This window comes from Delphinapterus leucas, chromosome 1 (assembly GCF_059928025.1).
Source record: "Delphinapterus leucas isolate spDelLeu-1000000601 "Yukka" chromosome 1, BTC_Dleu_Yukka2, whole genome shotgun sequence".
NCBI classification, from domain to species: Eukaryota; Metazoa; Chordata; class Mammalia; order Artiodactyla; family Monodontidae; genus Delphinapterus; species Delphinapterus leucas.
In genome coordinates, this window is record NC_143129.1 from 157,887,453 (window position 1) to 157,909,775 (window position 22,323).

At 42.1% G+C, this 22,323-nt stretch overlaps 1 protein-coding gene across 3 annotated transcripts in view; it reads right to left on the reverse strand.

The window, feature by feature from the left end:
- The window catches only part of SMAP2 (small ArfGAP2), a 47,512-nt gene extending 26,190 nt beyond the window's left edge, over positions 1-21,322 (reverse strand). The window contains exon 1 of one of the 3 annotated variants that reach the window (XM_022575381.3): positions 20,841-21,322. In XM_022575381.3, the coding sequence (XP_022431089.1) occupies positions 20,841-20,943 (103 nt within the window). In that variant the 5' untranslated portion in view covers positions 20,944-21,322. Of the gene's footprint in view, positions 1-145; positions 268-11,320; positions 11,485-20,840 lie in introns of those variants that run through there. The other 2 variants (XM_022575382.2, XM_022575383.2) reach the window with 2 other exon arrangements.
- Between the last annotated feature and the right edge of the window lie 1,001 nt (positions 21,323-22,323).

Sequence of the window (22,323 nt, forward strand, 5' to 3'; positions counted from 1 at the left end):
TAAGAGGTATGTTTATCAGCCTATTTCCATCTACACAAAAGAGAATTCACCTAGTTCCCTATTCCAAAATAACAATAAACAGTAACTTTGAACCTCTGTAAGTACAAACATTTTAAGGAACCATGAGGCCAAAATAAAAGCTTACTCAATCAACCTCTGCTCTGAGTACGCTCTGCAAGAGAAGTAAGTCCCTCTCCATCCGGTACATCTTGTAAGAATGTTGTTTCCTTTTGTCAAAAAGAGACACTGTCCACGTTCATATATCTGAAAAAGCAGAAGTTAATCTTTTTTTTTTTTTTTTTTTTTGCGGTACGCGGGCTTCTCACTGTCGTGGCCTCTCCCATTGCGGAGCACAGGCTCTGGACGCGCAGGCTCAGCGGCCATGGCTCACGGGCCCAGCCACTCCGCGGCATGTGGGATCTTCCCGGACCGGGGCACGAACCCGTGTCCCCTGCATCGGCAGGCGGACTCTCAATCACTGCGCCACCAGGGAAGCCCTAAAAGTTATCTTCTTAAATGTTTGAGACAAAACAAATTGAAAGATTTCTGAGATTGATTAGAGAATAAAGGTAAATACTATACCAAGGAATTTAAAATTGGAAAATCAGAGGTGGAAAGAACATTAGAAGTCGGTGAGTCTAACCTTCTCATTAGTCATTGAGATCCTTTTATCTGATTCCTCCCTAAACAGCTCTGGTACTAAGTCAGTTATGTACCATTTCAAAAGGAAGGCCATTCTACTGTTGGATGGCATTGAATACTAGAGATGACTTCTTTACACTGAGTCCCATTAATCTGCCTTCTTACCATTTTTACCTCCTGGTGCTACTTCTATACTACTCCCATATTTATATAAAATAACAAAAAATGCAAGATACAGATAGAGGTTTGGAGATTCTAGAAGAAGAGAGCAGCTATTCTACACTCAACTAAAATACAAGCCAGTTGAGCCAACTTAATCCAGGAGGTCAATGACAGAACAGATGTAGCAAACAAACTGCTATGATATCCATGGAGACAAAGCAAAGCAACATTATCCTCCTACCAGGTAACCAGAAAAAGGTGGTTAGTGAAGTAGAACACTGCTGAGCACTCACTGATGAAATAATTAGTTAGTCTACATCTAAACCCATTTCAGCAGATAACTTAAAATGGTCTTTGGGGCTTCCCTGGTGGCGCAGTGCTTAAGAATCTGCCTGCCAGTGCAGGGGACAGGGGTTCGAGCTCTGGTCTGGGAAGATCCCACATGCCATGGAGCAACTAAGCCTGTGCACCACAACTACTGAGCCTGCGCTCTAGAGTCCGCGTGCCACAACTACTGAGCCCCAGTGCCACAGCTACTGAAGCCTGTGCGCCTAGAGCGTGTGCTCCGCAACAACAGAAGCCACTGCAAGGAGAAGCCCCTGCACCGCAATGAAGAGTAGCCCCCGCTCGCCGCAACTAGAGAAAGCCCGCGCGCAGCAACGAAGACCCAACTCAGCCAATAAATAAATAAATTCTTTTTAAAATAAAATAAAATGGTCTTTCTCTAAAGACATTAAAGCTTTAACACTAGGAAATCAACAGGGAAGTGGAATGGGGGCTAGTGGGAAAAAAAGAGGAGACATTGTTAATCTTTCTCTTGCCGTTAGCAGTGCTTACAGACAATGGATTGGCCTTGACCTTGCTCTGCTCTGGAGCGGGGGTGGTGGTGGAGAAAATTAAATACAATTTTTAAAAAGCCTACAGAAAGTAATAAAACTAAAACAATAAAACAGCCAAAGGGCCAGCGCTAGAACAAGGCACATGTCTACTGCTGGGTGCAGCAGCTTTCTCAGCTTCTCTATACACTGGCTATGCATTTCCTTTAAATCCTAGGAAAACCGGTACTTGCTCTGAATTAGTCCAGTAACATGCTTGTACATGTCTCATGGTATTTACCTGACCCCTGCTAGCCACAAAGCTATGGGCTAAAAGATAATAACTGTATCTCTAAAATTAATTAACTACTCTGAAAAGACTGAAGGAAGGGCAATTAACTTTTAGTAAATTTAGCTCCACATCAATCTTATTTGCCTTATTTATTATTGGAAGGTAAAGGTTTATTGCAGGTTAGGCTCTAACTCTACCTTTCTGGCTATCCCAGCAGTGGACGGTAACTAATGTATACTTAGGTGATGTTTCTGGTAATAAAGACTACCAAATCAAACACCCTGTATCTTTATTACTCAACTCTATTTCCCAGAATACTTCAGAAGGGAAAGGACCAGGTCCTAGTTTGAACTTTTTTTTTTTTGTGCCTCTGAGAAGGCCATTCTGCCAAGGTATGCGCCATTGCCCCATTGGAAGACGCGTAATTCAGGCCCCCACTGTCAACTGAACTCCAAACTAAGCGTGGCTTAAATTCTCCCATGATCTGGGCCTTCCTAGAATCAATTCTTGTTATTCCCCTTCTTACTTCTATATACCAACAAAGACGTCACTTCCTCTAAAATGATGTGTGTAGCTGCCAGCTGCTAGGTTCCAGCCACACAGAGAAATCTGAGAGGCTGACTCTCACCCACAGACACCCAGAGGCCTTTCTCTGATTTGGGGACAAGAGGCAGACTGAGGGACCCCCGGACAAGGTGAGTCCCTGATTCTACACAGAGGGCCTCCGACTGCCACAGAGGTGTCTTTCCAGCCAGTCCTGGAGCAGCAGCTGTGCAGTACTGCTGGCGGTGCTCTCTAAAAGCCTGAGGCCCAAGTCTCTTGGGGTTTCCCTGGGAGGTTCTGGTATGTGATGCTACGATTGTTTTCATAGTAGAGAGCTGATATATTTTAAAGAGGGGGAAAGGGCTAGCCGAAACATCTTCTGCCCGGCTTGAAGAATCTCATAAAGTCAGTGAGAAGATTAGACTGACAAGCTGATGCCTGCAGCATCAGAGGCCAGTCCTCTGACGCTACAAACCTTGAGTATGGCAAAACGTAATAATCTAAACATGTCCACCTCTTTACTTGAGAACACAGTAGATTTTCTTGAAAAATAACTAGAAGTGAGCCCCTAAACTTTCATTTCATGGAGGGATGGTGGCTTGCCTTCAAGGACATACATGGTTACTCAAAGATATGTCAAACTCTCTCCAACCCTTAGTGACTGGTGCCAAAACACCCTAAAAGCGCCTCAGAAGAATGCAGAACAACTTCAGAGGGAAAAAATGGATGGTATGGTTGAAAACACTCATTTTCAGGAAAGTCTAGGATTCCTTTCCCGAGAAGCTGCAGGATGGGGGCAAAGAGTGTGGGAAGTGAAGAAAAAAAAGCTTGAAAACTCAACTACACGGGTGAAATAGGTTGTAAATCATAAAAAGAGCCAGCTAAAAAGATCTATGACAAAAACTGTGCTGGAGAGGACAAATTTACCTGCTCTCTTTAGAGATTATGTGGATCATGGCAATTTGGGATTAGACAAAAAGAATGGATCAGAAAATGGAGACCACCTAGACTATGAGTCAGAAGTGGATTCAAAGAAACTCATCCATGCTGTTACTTAAATGTTTCCTTAAGAAGGCTCGAAGGAGAAAAACAAGGAACATTTTAAAAATTATGTGAAGATGGGCTTCCCTGGTGGTACAGTGGTTAAAAATCCGCCTGCCAACACAGGGAACACGGGTTCGCACCCTGGTCCAGGAAGATCCCACGTGCCGCGGAGCAACTAAGCCCGTGTGCCACAACTACTGAGCCTGCGCTCTAGAGCCCGTGAGCCACAACTACTGAAGCCCGCATGCCACAACTACTGCAGCCGAGCACCGAGAGCCCGTGCTCCACAAGAGAAGCCACCGCAATGAGAAGCCCGCACACCACAACGAAGAGCAGCCCCCGCTCACTGCAACTAGAGAAAGCCCAGGCGCAGCAATGAAGACCCAACGCAGCCAAAAATAAATTAATTTAAAAAAATTATTGAAGACAATCAAATGAAAAGGAGCTTACAAGTCAAATGAGAAATTTCCAAACTGAGCAACCCTCTTTGCAATTTGAATATTCACAGCTTGAAAGTGAAATTCAAGCTTCAGCTGAAACTTCAAATAGTGACTGAACTACATCAAGAACATATAATGAAACTTCGCACAAAGTTAATCAAGGAGGGAATTTACTGCTTAGAAGTAAAGAAGAAACTTCCCAAAGTGTACGAAAATATCAGCAGTGTACTCCCCAAGTGCAACTCCTACAGAAAGCTGGCCAAAGACCTAGAGAGAGAATTGGAAAGAAACATTTCCTTCTATCAAAGACGGATCATGTCCCATGAGAAAAAACCCTCAACAAAGTTGGCTGGCATCTCTGTTGACTGAGAGAAAGCTCAACAAGCTAAGAAAAGAAATGGTCACAGGAGACAAAATTGGCCAAAGCAGGGTTTAAATTCCAGCTTTCCCCCAGGGGCTCCTCTGCCCTGCTATTCAGCAAGCAGAGGCCCGAGAGGGTCAGGGAATCCCTCTCCTTCATCAGGTTCCCAGGGAAGGAGGAGGTCAAACCGTGAGGGCTGAGGGACCCAGGGTCATGGCCAGGTTTAATTCCAGAGCAGCCACCTCCTAAATATCCACAAGCATAGTAGGACATCTGCCTAATGTTTTCTGTCTTTAAACGTCCTCTTGATTTCTCTCTTTGGTTAATGGCTGTTATTCAATTGATGCTACATTTGCTTTTACTATAATTCCTAAGATAGGGTTTAATATAATGCTTAAGAATATATTATTTCCACTTCATTGGACTCTCTAGAATTAGAGAGCATACCTGCTATACTTTGGCTGCAATAAAAGATCCTCTATTACTTAAAGCATCAACTGAGGTTTGATGTGACCAGGTGGAGGCATTTGAAACAATACAGGAAATGCAACAAGCTGTTATTAAAAATCTACAAATGTAACAATATTTATCCCTACAAATTTTGATTGGTTTTTAAAACAATGTAAAAATAAACAAAAACTAAATAACAACATCCCCAGCTAATCTCAGTACTATTTTTATTGGTTTAGTCCTAAATGCATAGATTAGGGGAATTGACATTTTGCAACTTTTTGTTTCTTGTTTTTAAATTTCTCTTTAACCTCTGTTATTTTGTTTAGCAAATGCTTTGCTGTTTAAATGTTTTAAATTTTTATGAAGTCAAAATAAAAGTTATCCCTTCTAAAAAAAACCAGTATGTTCATAGCTCTTGTCAAATAAATGCTCCCATGAGAGACCAGTATGAAAGTTGCGGTACACAGTGCTGGGCCTCCAAGTGCGAAGCCCCTCTCTTTCTGGAGAATCTTGAGTTCAGCCTCGAGGATGAGGTCTCTGATTATGCCAGTAACCTTAGGAAGAGGCCTGGATGCCTATCCACTGAGAAATGAGTAAAAGAGCTCTAAGTGTGCAGCAGCACAAGAAGGCTAGTTTGGCTTTATCCTCTGGGTCAAGTTCTCTAGAGAGAAAATTGCTGGTGGTGGGTCGACAGTACCTTTCACATGGAGGAGGACCTGGTGCTGAAAAAAAAAAAAAATCAAGCAAGGTAACTAAGAATCTACACTGGTCCTGTGAAGCTAAGGCACGTGACCTCAGGATTCTGAAACAGAACAGGGACTGGGAACAAGCCAAGCGAGGTAGGATCAGAAGTTAAACCTTCAAAGAAAAGGGTGGCTGTTTTTTAGTTTCATATATTTTGTGATAAGTTCCCTTTTTTGTTCCCTCTTTGTACTCAAAGTTCTGAATGGTGTTAACAAGGCTAAGGGAAAAGAATCAAAGGAAGTGATTTGTGTCTATATATGAGCCAGAGCTTTAGAGCAGAGGCAGCAATATAATGAAAGCAATCGATAATCCAGAAGAAGCACCCAAAGAGGGAAAGAGAAGCAGGACACACTGGGGCCACCTGGGCAACTTTCTGTCTCTACCTGTGGATTCTCTTTCCTGAATTCATGTTTTGGAGGTTCACAGGTTTGACAAATAAGGAAAACTGGACTACTTATACTTTCTGGATCAACTTAATATTGCTCACAAATAGCTCTACGTGGGCTATTACTTCCATTTGCAAAACCTCATTTTGTGAAAATCTTGCTGTCTCCATCAAGCCTTTTTTCCTTCCTCTTCTGACTCTCACAGCACTGTGTCATTCTCCGGTGGCACTCAGCTATGCTTGTTCTGTCGCTGGGTTTTATATTTGTTTTTATTTTGTGAGCTCCTTTAGGTAACAACTGCCTAAGTTAGCATACTTTTTAAAAACCTAGAATGAGTATTTTTCTTATGTGGACTTGAGGTATTCTTGAATCCCTTATTACTCAGAAAACCACACAAAGGTGATTTAAATGTCCTACATAGAAAATTAGGAGGAAGGGTGTCCTTAATGTTCCTTGTATCCTGGTTAGCTCGGATATTTTGGCTCTAGCTAATTTCCTCTGCACAAAGACCCTGCTTAAAGCATTCATGAATAAGCGAGAAGAGTGGTAGCTGAGGCATGGCTTCTCTGAAAAGGGGAGGGAGGAAATAAAAAATAGCTGCTTTCACTGGGGGCAGGAAGGAGATTATTTCATTAGGAGCCAAACAGTGAGACTATCTCAGTACAAACAATTGTTTGGCTTGAAGGCTCCATGTGGCCAATTACTCCGGCAAAGGCTCAGCTGGAATAGAACACGGAGCCTGCCAGGACTGAGGGATAGAGACTGACACAGGCTCAAGTGTCTCAGTCATGGCTCTGGGATCCCAGAGCATCCCAGCAAGGATGCTCATAGAACACACTCTACCCCAATCAGCAAAGAGCATCATTCTGCACCCAACCCAGTCCAGAATGTGGATTGAAAAGAGATGAGAAAAAGATGACAAAAAAAAAAGAAAAAAAAAAAAGAAAAAGATGACACTGGGGACAATGTAAAGTAATTCAACCTAAAAAGAACATTTTGGGGGTGGGGGAGAGATAAATTAGGACTCTGGGATTAACATATACACACTACTATATATAAGATAGATAAACAACAAGGACCTACTGTATAGCACAGGGAACTATATTCAATATCTTTTAATAACCTATAATGGAAAAGAATCTGAAAAAGAATATATATATACATATATATATATATATATATAACTGAATCAGTTTGCTGTACGCCTGAAACTAACACAATGTTGTAAACTAACTATACTTCAAAAAAATGGTTAAAAATTTTTTTAAATAAAATAAAACCAACATTTTGTAGCAAAAGCATAAGGATAAAACCCAGATCTTATAAGAGAGCTAGAACATTTCAATCACTACCTCAATGGCTTTCATCAGGCTGGGGGTTGGAGGTGTGTAGAGATGGATTGCTGAGCTAACAGCTGGGCAATTATTTCAAAGTCGGCCAGGTGGACCTGATATTGCAAAACTTGACATTATAATTAAACTAATTTCCTATCACTCATGACCTCACTTCAGGAAACAGATGTTTAACTCGATTCGCTAGAAGTTATTGTCTTCACTCCCTGGGGACATTTAGTTCTTTATGTTTTTTAAGTTACTTCCCGTTAAAGCCTTAGCTTCCTCTTTGCAACAACCAATAGCTTCTCATATTCTGAAAAAAATACTGAAGATGCAAAGAAAGCCTGCCCACTGAGGGGAGGCATATCTTTAGAAGAAGCTACCAAAGAAAGATGATAGAGCTCTTGACCAATGAGATTGCTCTTCATCCTCCAACCCCAGGACAAGTAATAAGCAGCAGAGAACCAATATGAAAATAGATATTAAAAATAGCCACATTCAAACAGTACCACTCTTCTTTCTTTAGAGCTGTGCTTCTCAACTGAAGGAATTTTCCCCCCAAGTGGCAATGTCAATGTCTGTAGACATTTTTAGTTGTCACAACTGGCAGAAAGTTGGGGTGCTACTGGCATCTAGTAGGTGAGGCCAAGGATGCTGCTTTACCTCCTATACAGGACAACCTCTCAACAAAGAAGTATCCGAAACATCAATAGTGCTGAGAAACCATCTTGAAGCCACTTAGTTTGAAGCATGTGAGATATAAGAATATGCCAATCCTGTGGAAAAGCTGTTTCTCTTGTTCTGTAACAGAGAGATAAACATTTTGATACAGAATTCCAAAACTGGAAAGAACCTTAAGGATTATCTATTCCAAGCACAGCTGGAGAATCTAAGGCCCGGGGAGGTCAAGTCATTTACCCAAGTTCATAGAAGAAATCATCAGCTGGACTGGAATGAGAATCATCTTTCTACACCCCAAATGTGTGTTATACATAGTAGATGCTCAATAATAGTCCCTAAATTGATATCCTATTCTTCAGGGGTTCTTTTCTCTTCTCTCACACACATTCTCTGCTGCTGGAAAGCCCAAGGCCTGAGCTTGTGTGTGAAGGCTCATCCACACCCCTTCCCAGCCACGTTCCTCTTCCTCAGAGGAAGCCCAGGAGTGGAGGAGAGCGAAGAACAAGAAGCCAGGCAGAACTCATTTTTCACTTGTTTGAAGGGGAGCTCGTGCTTTTCACACAGGCAGAGAGAGGCTTTACACAAAACCTTCCGAGTCAGCAAATGAACTCTTGTACAAGACCACAGACATGTGAACTTCTTCCTTCCACGACGGTGTGCCGCTTTCCCAACACATCAGGGGAGCCCCAACCAATGGCAAACAGATGGAAAACCAGTGAGAGTTTAACTGAATCACAACCGTATCCAAAAGCTAGAGAACTTTCATCTCTACAGAAACAGCAGAATAGAAATGAATTCTGGGACCAAAATACAGATGGTTAGTCCAGGGACACGCAGAATGTTAATCATCAAAACAGCCCTGGCTTAAGGGAGCAGAGCAAAAAGTGGAGATTTGCCCTTTCAAAAGAAGATATTCACTATGTTTCAAAAGCCAGGTGTTTCAGAATTGGGTATAATGAGGTACGGGTCGGAAGGTATGGTGCAAGTGGGCGGCGCAAAGATGCCAGCCGTGTGGATAGAAAGTTCCTGCAAAGGGGACATTACGCAGAGGAACTCAGAGCAGGTCTCTTGGGGAAAAAAATCGCGGCTTCGAAAGAGCCAAAGCAAGGTTCTTCAAATTAGACAAACCTGTTCCAGCAGGAACAAGGGGAGCTTCTAAAAGTGTTGCAAGGTTATGATTAATCTCTACAGCAGCTGAGGACAGTGTCTAAATATTTACTCCCAGCCCACAAAAAGGCTAAAGGACTGCTATTTCAGCCTCCCGTTTTACACTCCCTGCTCCATTTCCCCTAAAATGGTGTGTCTCACTGAGACCTCCTGCGGAAAGGGCAGAATACCAGCTCTGTGACTGGCTCCAGCTTTCAAGGTGGTACAGATGCCAGAGCACACAAAAGAGATGGTGCACAGAAGCAACTGCCACAGAGCAACCTTGAGATTCACCTGCTCGGCTTCCTGCAACGTCACAGAGCTTCAAATATCTGAGTTAAGAGTACGAGGGTGACTTTCAAAAAACTAAACAAGATTATGATCTGAACACGCATAACTAGAATAGCGTTCACGACGGAGACACAGACACTATGTACCCGATGCTGTGCTTTAGCTAACAGGAAAACATGGGACTCAGTCCCTCTCCTCATGGAATTCACAGTCTAAGGAAAGCTTTGTAAAACAAAAACAAAACACAGTAGCTGTTATTCCCCTTTCCACCAATGTGGGGCTTCTAATCCTCCTTCTCAGTGGACTGAGTTTAAGTGAAGGAGGCCTGTACGAACAACATAAGATGCTGATCAACGGCCCAACAGTATTTCCACATATCAAGTATATAACGTGGAAATTGCATGTGCGATATAAGAATATATCTTGGCCCATCTTGCTGTGATCACGTCCCATAAATCTGTTCCTTACGGTCAAGCCTGGATTCTCCCCAGCTCTCTGTGCTCCTTGTCTCAAATGTCCACTGCCATGAGGCAGTTCAAAATGAACTGCCCCCACGGCAAGGCCATCCCTACATGGGCTCAACCCAGAGGACTCCCTGACAACTCCTTAAAATTAGAGGGCCCACATAACTACTCAACTCTGAACACATAAATAACCCATTAGTCTCACAGCAACACAAAAATTCACAATGTCTCATTATCTTATAACACTGAAAAATTAAGACCCAAGGGTCCAACAATTGGGCAAGAGTTAAGTAATGATATATTCAAACAGTGGAATACAATAAAGGCATTTAAATGTTTTTAATGTCATGAAAAATGCTTATGATAAATGTTAAGCAAAACAATGATACAAAATTATAATAGTATAAGCTGAAATAAAAAATGGGTGATAAGGATTATATGAAATACCTTCTGCATCATACTTTTTCATACTTTCCAATGATTTTCATCACAAATATGAATAACTTTCATAATGAGAAAAAATAAAGTTTTTGTTCTTTAAAGAAAAGCATTTAATGATGTTTAGCTAATAAGCACAACTGGTCTGGGAGTCTGTTCCTATGGTAACAAATTTTTTTTTTTTCTTTTTTCCTTTTGGTCATCCAGCATGTGGGATCTTAGTTCCACGACTGGGGATCAACCCCCCGCCCCCTGCAGTGGAAGCGAGGAGTCTTAACCACTGGACCGCCAAGGAAGTCCCTTTTTTCCCCTTATATGCATAAGAAGTCTAATGAAACTGAGCCTTATTTTTACTCTGCCCTTGATTTGAGTCACTTGTGCCTGGTGCCTATTCACAGACTAGGCTCAAAACCAAGTCAGAATGCTCAGAGGAGGTGATTTGGAATCTTCCTGATTCCAATGTTGTATTTAATGATGCTTCCTTTCTCTCACATAAAAGCTAGTAACGTTAATAATAGCACTCACACTCTACAAAAGACCTTTGCTCAAAATTCTCCTCGGTCTGAAACAGTTCCTCCAACCCAACCCCTCACATCTACCTTCAGAGAGACAAAGTCCCCAGTCCTTACAGCTATTATTTCAATAAAAATGCTTTCAGCACAGCAGAAGAGCCTGAATCTTTTCTTTCTTTCTTTTTCAAATCAGCCGTCACACAAACTGGTTTCCAATAGGTCCGTTGTTGCCAGCTATTTTGAACACAAGCACCATGATAAGAACAGGGAGTTTCCTTCCTATTTCTCATCAGAGGGCTTGGGTCAGTTATAACCCAAGTGGTAAAGTATCAACAAGAAAAGACACCAATGCCCCTTCCCTCACCAGCATATGATATTACCAGTTCACATGGAAAATTCTGTACGAAATTATTTTTCGAAGGCATTAGAACAAAAACTGTCTAAACAATATTAAGACAAAGTTTTTAACTCAAGGCTTGAAACACTAGAGATCTCATTTCTAAATACACACACACACACACACAGAGGGGACTTACACTAAGACAAGAAAAGAGGAAGAAGTTAAAACTTACTCCGTGTGCACTTCAGGAAGTAACATTGTAGGATTAACATGTAAACTCACATCTAAAGGTATAAGCTCTGAGATAGAGGCATGGGGATTTATGGTCTTCCCATCACTAGCAACTGCTGTGAAAGGCAGTATGGCTATTTGCAATAGAGGAAAAGAAAAGGTGCTCTATTTTCTCACACCTCTGTGCTGGGACAGGCTTATCAGCTACAGCTGACAGTAGGTCAGCTCTCTTCCTCCTGTATTTGCTCTACTATTTTCAACACATGATAAAATGAGGAAGTTACACATTTGTTTTTTGGGTGAGGAGAAATGACATGAAGCCTGAGGGATCCAGTTCTCATTGTTTCCGATTAAGACATTTCTTTTTGAAAGTTTTGACTTGAAATTAAATAAGGATCAACAGAGCATTTTCCAAGTGGGCTTATGAAGTCCAGTACTTTCTAAATAAACCATATCCTACAGGTATGTAAAAATCAAACCAGAATACCCATAGGAAATATACAAATGGGGAAAAGAGGGCTACAGTCAACAAAAATGGTCAGAAAGCTACTTAACGTTACTTGAAAATGAAAACGAGCAGCAATAATAAAATCCCAGCAATATGTTACAAAGGTGGGATTCCAGGGCGTTTCAGCCACACAGGAGGGAGCATGGGGGTCAAGGGGAGTGGTGGACAAACTGAAGACAACCTCCAGGGCAACCTTACACTGATGGATGGCCACAGATGAAGGCAGATTTGGCTCATCTCTGGGGTTTTTCACTGGGAAGGGACCTGCAGTTCAGCCATCAATGGACCAGCATCCACAAAGCCTGTGGGGAAATATAGGATCCAGAAGAGTGGGGTAGGGAAGGAGAAAGTTTGGAAAATGGAAAAGTCAAATACAGTAGTGAAATATTGTAATTATTAAACATGAGGCTTCAAAAACGCATAGATGTACCTCTTAAGGTAAAATGGACTGCATGGGAACAACTGGTACTCTGGGAAGCAGGCTGATACGCTTTTTACAATACCAAATTACATTTCAATCACATCTGCGAATTATAGGAGTACCTGCTAAGAGGAAATTAATTTTTGGAGAAAACAGAAAAACAATGAAACCTATGCAATTTTTTTTTTTTTTTTACCGTTGGTAACTTTACTCAATGAAGGTTCCTTATCCATAGCTTCTGTGGAAAATAACAGCCTAAAGCAAACATACTCACACTCCACTGAAAACCCTTGTTGGCATAGTTCCACCAATTCCATTAACGTGGCAGGCGCCCAAAGGCAGGTGACCTGATTGACAAAAAAAGCACTTCTAGAAAGTGCTAAACTTGTATCACGTAACTCATTAAACACTTTATAATCAAGGAGAAAACTAGTAGCCATAACTTGAGAAGCTCTGTCTTTAAATGGAGCAGCAGCAACCTTCCAAATAAGACAAAATATTTTTTATTTTTCAGGTTCAGTATAGAAGATAGTATGTTCAGTGATCTTACCTCTCTCACCCAGTGGTAACCGGACTGAATCAGGGGGCGGGCAGAACGGGCAAACAGATCAAACTATTTAAAAAAATACGTGGCACAAGGAAAACTTCCTTAACTATCAAGGAAAGTCTAATCTGTACCAGGTTTTAAGGCTGCAATCCTCAAAACTCTCTTTGTACATCTTAAGTGTTACTTTGTTACTCAAAGCTTTTAGTTGTAGATGGGACAAGCTCAGTGCATACACATCATGCTTAGCTTCCCAGAATTAACAGGGTGGGAACTTATTTTCTGAGTAACCAAACGATAAATTGTCCTGGTGGAGACCAAAAGTCAAATACAGATTCCACAGAATCCGCACATCCTAATTATATAGGCAATGCCTATATAAAACTTACATTACTTGTTACATGACTATACAAAGTTACATTACTTCCCAGGACTAATTACTGTTCTGGCAACAGTTAAGATCCTAGATCCTTTTGAAGCACAAGAGGTTATCTGCCTGAAAACCCTTCTTATTGCTTGTCCAAAATAACTGTTTACTTACAAGGAGAAAGAATTACATCTTGGAGATTTAAGTGCCTTTGTGCCTTTGCCTGTCTCAGCTTGGATCCTCCCCTTGCTCTACACTATCACAGGGAACTACATCCCCCAGGCTCCCTTGCCAACTGATTTATGAGTAAGTTCCACCAATGGGAGGCACTGATGAGGAAAGGCAGGAGAAGGAGGGAAGCCAGGGTAATGCTCTCTATCTTACTTGGTCCGAGTTCCAGCTGCCACCAGACAGCTCTTCTTTCCAGGCTTCTAGCTCATAGCAGATGGCTCAGGCTTCTAGCCTTTGGTGACACCAGCACCTTCTAATTTCCTTAGGGGCCTGGGAGCTCCCAGGTGTTGCCAATCTCTGGGTTGTCTCACCACCCCATTGACCTTCTTGGCTCTTGTATCACCTATGGAAACTATTCCATATTAAATTCCCTCTGCTTGTACTACCTACAGTGCTTTCTGTTTCTCCGAAGGGTCCCTACCTTTAAAATATATTTTAAAACTTAGATTTCCTAAGAATTACACAAACATTCAGATAACTTATAAAGGATTTCTTCTAATAAGAAACAAAGGATTTATACTGTTCAAACAAATACTTACTGAGAGCCTGACCTGTGCCAACCATTGTTCTAGGTGCCAGGAATACTATAGTGAACAAAACAGGCACAAAACCCCTGCCCTCATGGAGCTTACATTCTAGTGGATGTGTTAACTGTAGCAAGTTACAATTTTAAGAAGTTAACTAGCAGAGGAATATTTCTTTAACAATAGAGGAATTTGGTAAAAGTGAATTAACTTTAAGGGGTTCTACTCTACATAGACTTGGTTCCTACCTTTTCAATGTGGTATGCTGAACTGTCACACTCCAGGGGCCAACTCAGAACTTCTTCAAAGTTAGTATCTACTTAAACTGGCCACTTGCTCAAACAGAAGTATAACTGTGATAAGGATTTAAGCAGACACAATGACAAAAGTTAGGCACTGTATGCTTAGAATGTAAAACACATTTGTGTTTTATGCAGATTCTTGTTGGACATCTTTTTCACAGGGGATATCATTTGGAGGAATTGAGTCTGAGTCCACTTAATAAGTCACTTTATCTCTTCCTTATGGCACAGGTAGCTTTCAACATAACATACAAAGCCAGCTGCAATGTTCATAATGAGTAACGTGTTGTGGTCTCCAGCTGCATGACATTATTTCCAAGATGGAATTTTCAGGCAGAACAGAAACCGACAATGACTCATGTGGTGAACAGTAATATAGACAACTGTGCCCAAGAAAGCTGCCACCTACATACCATAATGACATCAGATGAAAAATGCAGAAAGAAGGAAATTTTCTGATTTATTTAAAAGCAATAGATTTGTTGAAAGGTATACTGAGAGATGTGGCTGCAACTGCCTGTTTAGACATCCTAAGCACTGAACAACCAAGGGCACACTCAAATATTCAACACTCTTAGCCTGCTTGAGTATGAGAGCATGCTCAGCCTCAAAATTCAACGTCATCAACTCCAGAAATGGCATGACATCTACTGCTGACATTTCACTAGGCTTCTCTAAGATAGTTTAATGTACTCATGAGGGTGCACTTCCATGGAGATCTAGTGGGCACAATACTCAGACCTTCCTTACTACTCAGCAGTTAGAGAACATTTCATGTTTGCAATACTTATAATTCCATTTGAGTAGCAGGTGGGCTTCCAATACTAGGGGCTTCTTACACAACAGGGAGTCTAAAGCATATTCAAAATCTCAATGCCATACAGCAAGTCAACTACAGAGCTAGGATTTTAACCTTATGGGTCTCTGCCTACCTTATCCCTTGCCAATCCCCAACATGTAGTGAGAATATACTAAAGAATCTCACACACACACACACGGTACAGCACATCTTGGCTACTGCACATTCTGCTTCCTCTGCCTGGAATGCCCTAAATTCACCTGACAAAGTCATGCTTATCATTCAAGACATAGCCTACTTGTCTCTCTGAGCCATGACTTCCTAGGCAGACTTTCTTGCTCTCTTCAATGCTTTCATTTCTCCCTGTACACAATCCTACAATGATAATTACTACATTGCATCATGTATCTGCTTACACATCTGCTTGCCCATTAGACTATAAAATCCTTGAAACCAAAGGCCCTATCTTTTAATCTACATGTCTTGGTACAGTGTCTGGCACAAAGCAGGTGCTTAAGAACTATTTTCTGAATGAATATATATAGTGTGGGATTGTACTCTCAGGCTTGCAAAGAGTTCTTAAAAGATAAGGCATTTTGTACTATCTATCCCACTGCCACTGGATAATGGCAAGGAGAACGAATAGGAAAGTATCTCCCAGGGAACATGTTTAACAAGTTAATATTAAAAGACAACCTAGTATGTACATAATAATTAAATGTTGAAATTTATGAACTACTTTTATGAATTTAGATAATTTTTAAATAGTTTGTTTGAACTAAATATAATTTGTTGAACTAAAGAGTAATGTAAATAAAATAATTCATGTTTCAAATGGAAAAAAAAAAAGACAACCTAATGGGGACTTTTATAAATTACTTTCAGTAAAACTGTGTCAACCTGACTACAACCGTCAGAGTTAAGGTAAAAAGCCAGAAAGTTATTTGATTTTGGCTGAAGAAGGGTATTTAACAACCAGAGATGGAAGGAAAATTCCTTCTGTTGTCCAGATCTGATGCAATTTAAAAAAATCTCTTAAGAGGTGCCACAGATACAGCTAAAATAATTAAAAATTGATAGGAATGTTCATTTCTAAGGAATGATATTTAACAAGCAATGATTTAGCTATTGACAGAAAACAAAAGTAAAGCAAAGCTAGAGATTAATTTACCAGAGTTAAAATTTGGGACTAATATTAAAAAAAATGTCTACAGAAAGATTCCCTGGTCTAACCTTTCATACCGCTTTGAAGAGTCAGGAAACTTCCAGAGACCATCCTCAAGGGTACCATAAAGTCCTATAGGAAATGGTTTTGGCTTAAAAACTAGGTGGTTTTTTATTTGGTGAGTTATTCAGTGAGTCATTCTAACTGTGGCTTCCAGTAACTAGAGTATTTAAGGGAATAAAGTCTGAAAGTGAAATGAATAAAATCAAGATAAAATAAACAAGTTCAGCAATGGTAATAATAAATAATGCCTACATTTGTGTAACACTTTAGTTTACGACGCATTTTTATTTTTCAAATGAGGAAAATTAAACTGAGAAAGGTAGTGTGCTGAAGGTCACAAAGCTAAAATAATCAGAGTAATGGAGTTTAACTGTATGTTCCAACATCAAAAGTCTACAGCTCTGATTCTTTGCCACCTGAAAGGTGAGCCTACCTGTGCTATGGATGGGCCTAGGACACTTTCTAAGATGACTTCAATGAGAGTAGCTGTTTCCAAATCACTTACGCATATCTTTCAACGAAATACCCTGAAAGAATGGGGACGCTCTTTAATGTGCATGGAGAGGGAACCTCCATGCCCTCCACGTTATACTGTGGACTGAAAAATGCCAGGTGCCATGAACTGTGGGTAACATGCTACTATTTGCATAAAAACACTGAAAAGAAATATATTTAAATGTAGTTTTTTTGTCCATGCATATACTATCTCTTAAAAGTCACATAAGAAATTACTAACAGTGGTAACTTGCAGAAGCACTGGAAAATGATGGCTAAGGGATCAGGGACAGGAATACAACTTTTCACTGTACATATTCCCTTTTGAACTTTTTGAATTTTGAACCACATGAAAGTGGTTTTGCAAAGAGTGAATTGAAATTTAAGAATACATAATGGGAGTTGGAACAAAGGCAATGGTTAGGTGATTCAAAGTGAAACATTTCAGAAATGGGATGTAGCAGAAGAACAGAGAAGTAAAAAGGTATTACAAAGTTTTTGTCAGACTCCAGAATTCCATGTGGTATTTCACAGTTAGAAGTAAGTATTCCTCAAGACCATCAAACTTCTTCCATTCTAATTCTTTGCTCATTAAACAGCTCTCAATTTTTCACTAATCTTGATACTGAGAAAGGAGTGTCCCAACAGTGTATATAAGTATTCAGGTCATCAGAAAGGTAGATCCTTTCATCGTAAATAAGATAGTGTACAGTTTAAACAAGTCTTTTGTTGTTCCGCGGCATGTGGGATCTTCCTGGACCAGGGCTCAAGCCTGTGTCCCCTGCATTGGAAGGCAGATTCTTAACCACTGTGCCACCAGGGAAGTCCTAAACCAGTCTTTGACGAGGTTGATTAGGGGTTATTCCAGGCACACTGATAAAATATGCAACTGCAGAGCTAAAGACTAAACCTTAGACCAGTATAACCCCACCAAGGGTCTATCCAAAAACGGGACCTGGCCTCAACTAGATGGAATTAACCATTAACATATCTGAAATTTCCAGTATGTTTGTCCTCTGTTCTTCCACAGCTTAAGTCAGTCCAAAATTTTACCCTAAAGGTCACAATAACTTAAGGGTTTTGGGTGATGAAACCACATCTTTCAGCCTAAAGCAAGTCACAGCATTTTTTTAAAGGCAATACCAAAGCAGCCTCCGTTCCCACACAGAAATTATTTCAGTGCCTTAGAGGTACCGGAAACTGGTGAGTCTTACGCTCAAGAGAGTTAAAAAACCCCAGGACCGACAAAACTTGTACTATACAAAGAGAACACATGTTTATTCTCTATTCTGATGTTCAAATTACATATCTAAAGATAATATCATTCTTAAATCAGTTTAAGATTTTTTAAAAAAAGATTTATTGCCAGAGTTATTTTGGAACATTACAAAAATACCTGCTCAAAGGTCTGCAGTTCAGGGCTACATCATCTGATTTTATATTAATGGATTAGCAAGCAGTCACTCACCAGGTCCTATACAATTAAGCTCTCAGTTTTCTAAGGAAGAAAGGACATGAGACCTACAGATAAATACTCAAGTACAAACCTCATTTTAGCTTACAGCTTTAAAATTCCTCCTCCCACTAAGTGTATTATTATTATTTATTTTTACCAGAGCTTAACAGCTAACTTAATCTACAGATGCAAGTGTCTCTTCCTTCCATGGTCTGACATTTGTCCACATGATGATTACAACAACTAAAATCAGGAAAAAGGAGAGGGAAAATGAGTAAAAGGAGTTGAAAGAGTGGAAGGGGCTAGTTAATTCACAAACTGGATAAACTGAGGCCACAACAAATGTCTTAACTGAAAGATGACTGACTGACACATCGTCATCTCCTTTTTAATACAATGGCCGAGTCACTGAAGCCACCAAGCCAAAATGTAAAGCTAATTTGTGAAAAGAAATTGTTTCAGAAACCAGAATTCTACTATCAAGAGCAGTTAATAAAGTTTACAAACCAGCAGTTACTAGCTCTCATTAAGAATGAATTGACTAATGTTTTATTACCTGATCCCCAGTAATTCTGTTGATAAAGAGCAACGGAAAATTTGGAGGAAGAAGTGATGAATCAACCTCTCTTCCATATGTTATATTTTATAGGAATATGAGTAAGTATAAGAGTGGTATGCAAAATAGGGGATGGGGGTGGTACTAATTATCAGAATGGCATCTGACTCCCCAAATGTAGCCATGCTCACTCCAGTGGGTTGCTTCACTGTGACTCAAGATCTGTCAACTGAGGACACAAGGGAATTTGAGTAAAACCAAGAGATATACTCTTAAATTTTAAACCGAATCTTCCAATAGATCTAGCACAAGATCTCACAAGAGTCAACTATAAGAAATTAACTTACTCAACGTAAATTGATTCTAAAGTACTTTTTAAAATGTATTATTGCCAATGCAAAAATTCAGGAGAGAAGTCTGGGGACCTGCTTTCCTAATGGCACATGCCATTTATCCATTGGTAAAGGGTACTAAAATATAATACGAGGTGTCCAAATTAAAGTATCTGTCTCCTGTTCTCCTTAAATAACCTTACTTCTCGGACTTCCCTGGTGGCGCAGTGGTTAAGAATCCGCCTGCCAATGCAGGGGACACGGGTTCGAGCCCTGGTCTGGGAAGATCCCACATGCCATGGAGCAACTAAGCCTGTGCACCACAACTACTGAGGCTGCGCTCTAGAGCCCGCGAGCCACAACTGCTGAGCCCGTGTGCCACAACTACTGAAGCTCACGTGCCTAGAGAACGTGCTCCCAGCAAGAGAAGCCACCACAATGAGTAAGCCCGCGCACCGCAACGAAGAGTAGCCCCAGCTTGCCGCAACCGGAGAAAAGCCCGTGTGCAGCAACGAAGACCCAACGCAGCCAAAAATAAAAACAAAAAAAAACAAAAACAAAACCTTACTTCTCTAAAATAAAAGGTAATTAAGTGAAAGCGTCAATTAAGCATATACTTCCTTTCTTAATATTGATAAATACAAATACATTTGAACCTTTGTTGTGTACTATACGCCCAACATGCTATATGGCAAACAATCCAGGCAAATTCACTGCATTATGAACAAAAGTAAATTAACAATAGCTCCCAAAATATATCCCTTTCTACCCAAACCAAAAAGAATTTTCCCAACTTCTCCAATTTATATTCCAAAGAATTCAGAAAGAAAATAAGGAAACAAAATATTTATAATCTATCAATTTCGAGTGCAAATATTTCACTAATAACCAAGCTTTCGTAGCATACTGATTTGTAATTGTATCAAATCATGAATCTTTGAGGGCACAGAAAACAAAGACTAAATGGCTCTGCCAATCTACAATGGTCATATTTCACCTTTAGAAGGGTGATGGCCATGAAAGCAACAAATTCGATGTATCCCTTGCTTCCTCCTCCGCACTGATTAAACCAATCCTGCACTACAGACACAGTCTGCTAGTGTCTGCCACCACACACACATCAGGCCTCCAACACACTCCACAAGCCAGGGCTAGGCTGTCTAGAAGTCCGCACTGTGTCACTGCATAAGGCAGTTCCCCCCTCCACACATCCAGAAAGAGGAAAGCCACCTAAGCGCTCTGTCATATCTCAGCAAGGCTGTAAAATGACAGATGCAACTGCTAACCAAATAGCAGACAGCGACGCTCACCACCTTTAAAAATCATTTAAGCAGTTTTCCTCCCCGTCATCTCGCTTCTCCCCGCCCCCACCCCCACCCTCGCGCGCACCACCGCAGTTCGCCCCCAGCTTTGCAAGCGGAAGGCTGCGAGCTCTGGGCTGTCTCTGGACTGACAGTCTGCCCAGAACTCATTCAGAGCCCTGAAATACAGACATTCTCACCTGCACACACCACGCCACTTCCACCCACACCACCACCGCCCCACCCCCCAACCACACACACTCGCCCTCCCAATCTCTCCCCACACCAATCCCGGCGCCGCAGAACACCTAGCAGCCTCATCAGCAACGGTAGCACGCGTTACCATTTAGATGATCCGGGCCACCTAAGCTCCAGAGACCGCCCCCTCACCACACAGGCCGCCTCCCCCGCGCCGTCCGGAGGCTGGACCCCTCGCCCGCCAGGAGGGATGCGCTACCTTTAGACTGGCAGTCCGCACAAAACTTGTTATCCTCCTCCAGCAGCAGGTTGGCTAGGACCGCCTGGTACCGATCCACGTCCTTCACCGATTTGCCCGTCATGGCCAGGGTGCCGGCGGGGGCAGAGGGCGACGCGCCCTCCTCGCCCCCAGAAACCCCTGCCTCAGTCCAGAGGTGAGGACTCCTGGTCCCCCGCCCAGGGGCACCTCCTGAGCGGGGAAGAGCCCTCTCCCACCGCCCGGCCCGGCACCCCTTCTCGGGTCAGCCGCGCCCGCCCCCCACTCTGCAGCCCCTCAGCGCGGCGCCCCCTGGCGGGCTTAGGGAAAGACCCGGGTCCCGACGAGGCTGCCGGACCAGGCAGGGACCCTCAGGCCAGGCAAAGGGGGCGCTCAGGCCTCCTGCGTGCCGGGCGCAGAGACGACTCCCAGGCCTGCCTGTCTGTGAGCCGCGCGTCCCGCGCCTCGGTTTCCCTGGCAGCTGCTGCCAGCCCTGCCACCACCTCTGCCGCCTACTTCCGGCAGCTCTTCCTCTCCTCCTCCACCCCTCCCAGCCCGCGCATGCGCCCCGCCCCCACCGCTTCGGACTGGGCTCTTCCCTCCGCTCCGCCTCTCAGGAACCAATCGGGGCAGAAGTGAGGGGCGGAGCTTGGGTGGGGCGGAGGGGAAGTGGGCCCGCCCCCTGCATGTCCTTGGAAAAGAATGAATGGAGCCGGAGGAAAGCGAGTGGAGAGAGTAGAGGCAAGCGAAGGGAAACAACAATTAACATTAGCTGAGCTCTTACTATGTGCCAGGCGCTGTGCTAAGCGCCTTATATGCATTATCCCAATATAATCCCAAAACCTCTCTACGAGTTAAATATTTACCATCCTTATGTAACGTGGTGGTTGTGAATACTCCAAAGTCCTCCAGCTTATTCTTTCCTTCAACAGCCAAATAGAAGGGCCCAACCTCCTAACCCAGGATAAGAGGACATCACAACCTCCCCAGCTTTTCAGAGGATTCTGGTTACCTCTCACTTGGAATGCATGCTCCTGCTGAATTCCTGGTCCCCCTGTTCATTAGGTCTCCTCTTGTGATTACTGACATCTTTGGGCATTGTTTTGCCTGGTGCCTAGACACTTTCTTGTTTCATTCCTCAGTCCTCCCCAAATAGTGCAGTTTCGTGCAGCAGACCTTTACTGAAGGTTATTTGGGGAGGTGGGGTGGAGAGGAGGGGTAATTACAGTAAAAGAAGAGGTAACTACTTTAAAATGATTATTAAACACCATTGTCCAAAGCCACCCTCACTACAGAGTGTAGTAAGTACAGAATTTCTCAATGGCTGTCCTTTTCTTTAGGGACCCACCTGCCATCTGGCAAATGTTTTTGTTCACTCATTCCATTCATTCATTCGTTTAGCAGATTGTTACTGAGAAACTTCTAAGTATCAGGCACTGTCCTGCGGGGAAGGGGAACAACATGATTCAATTAGTGGTTTTAAAAG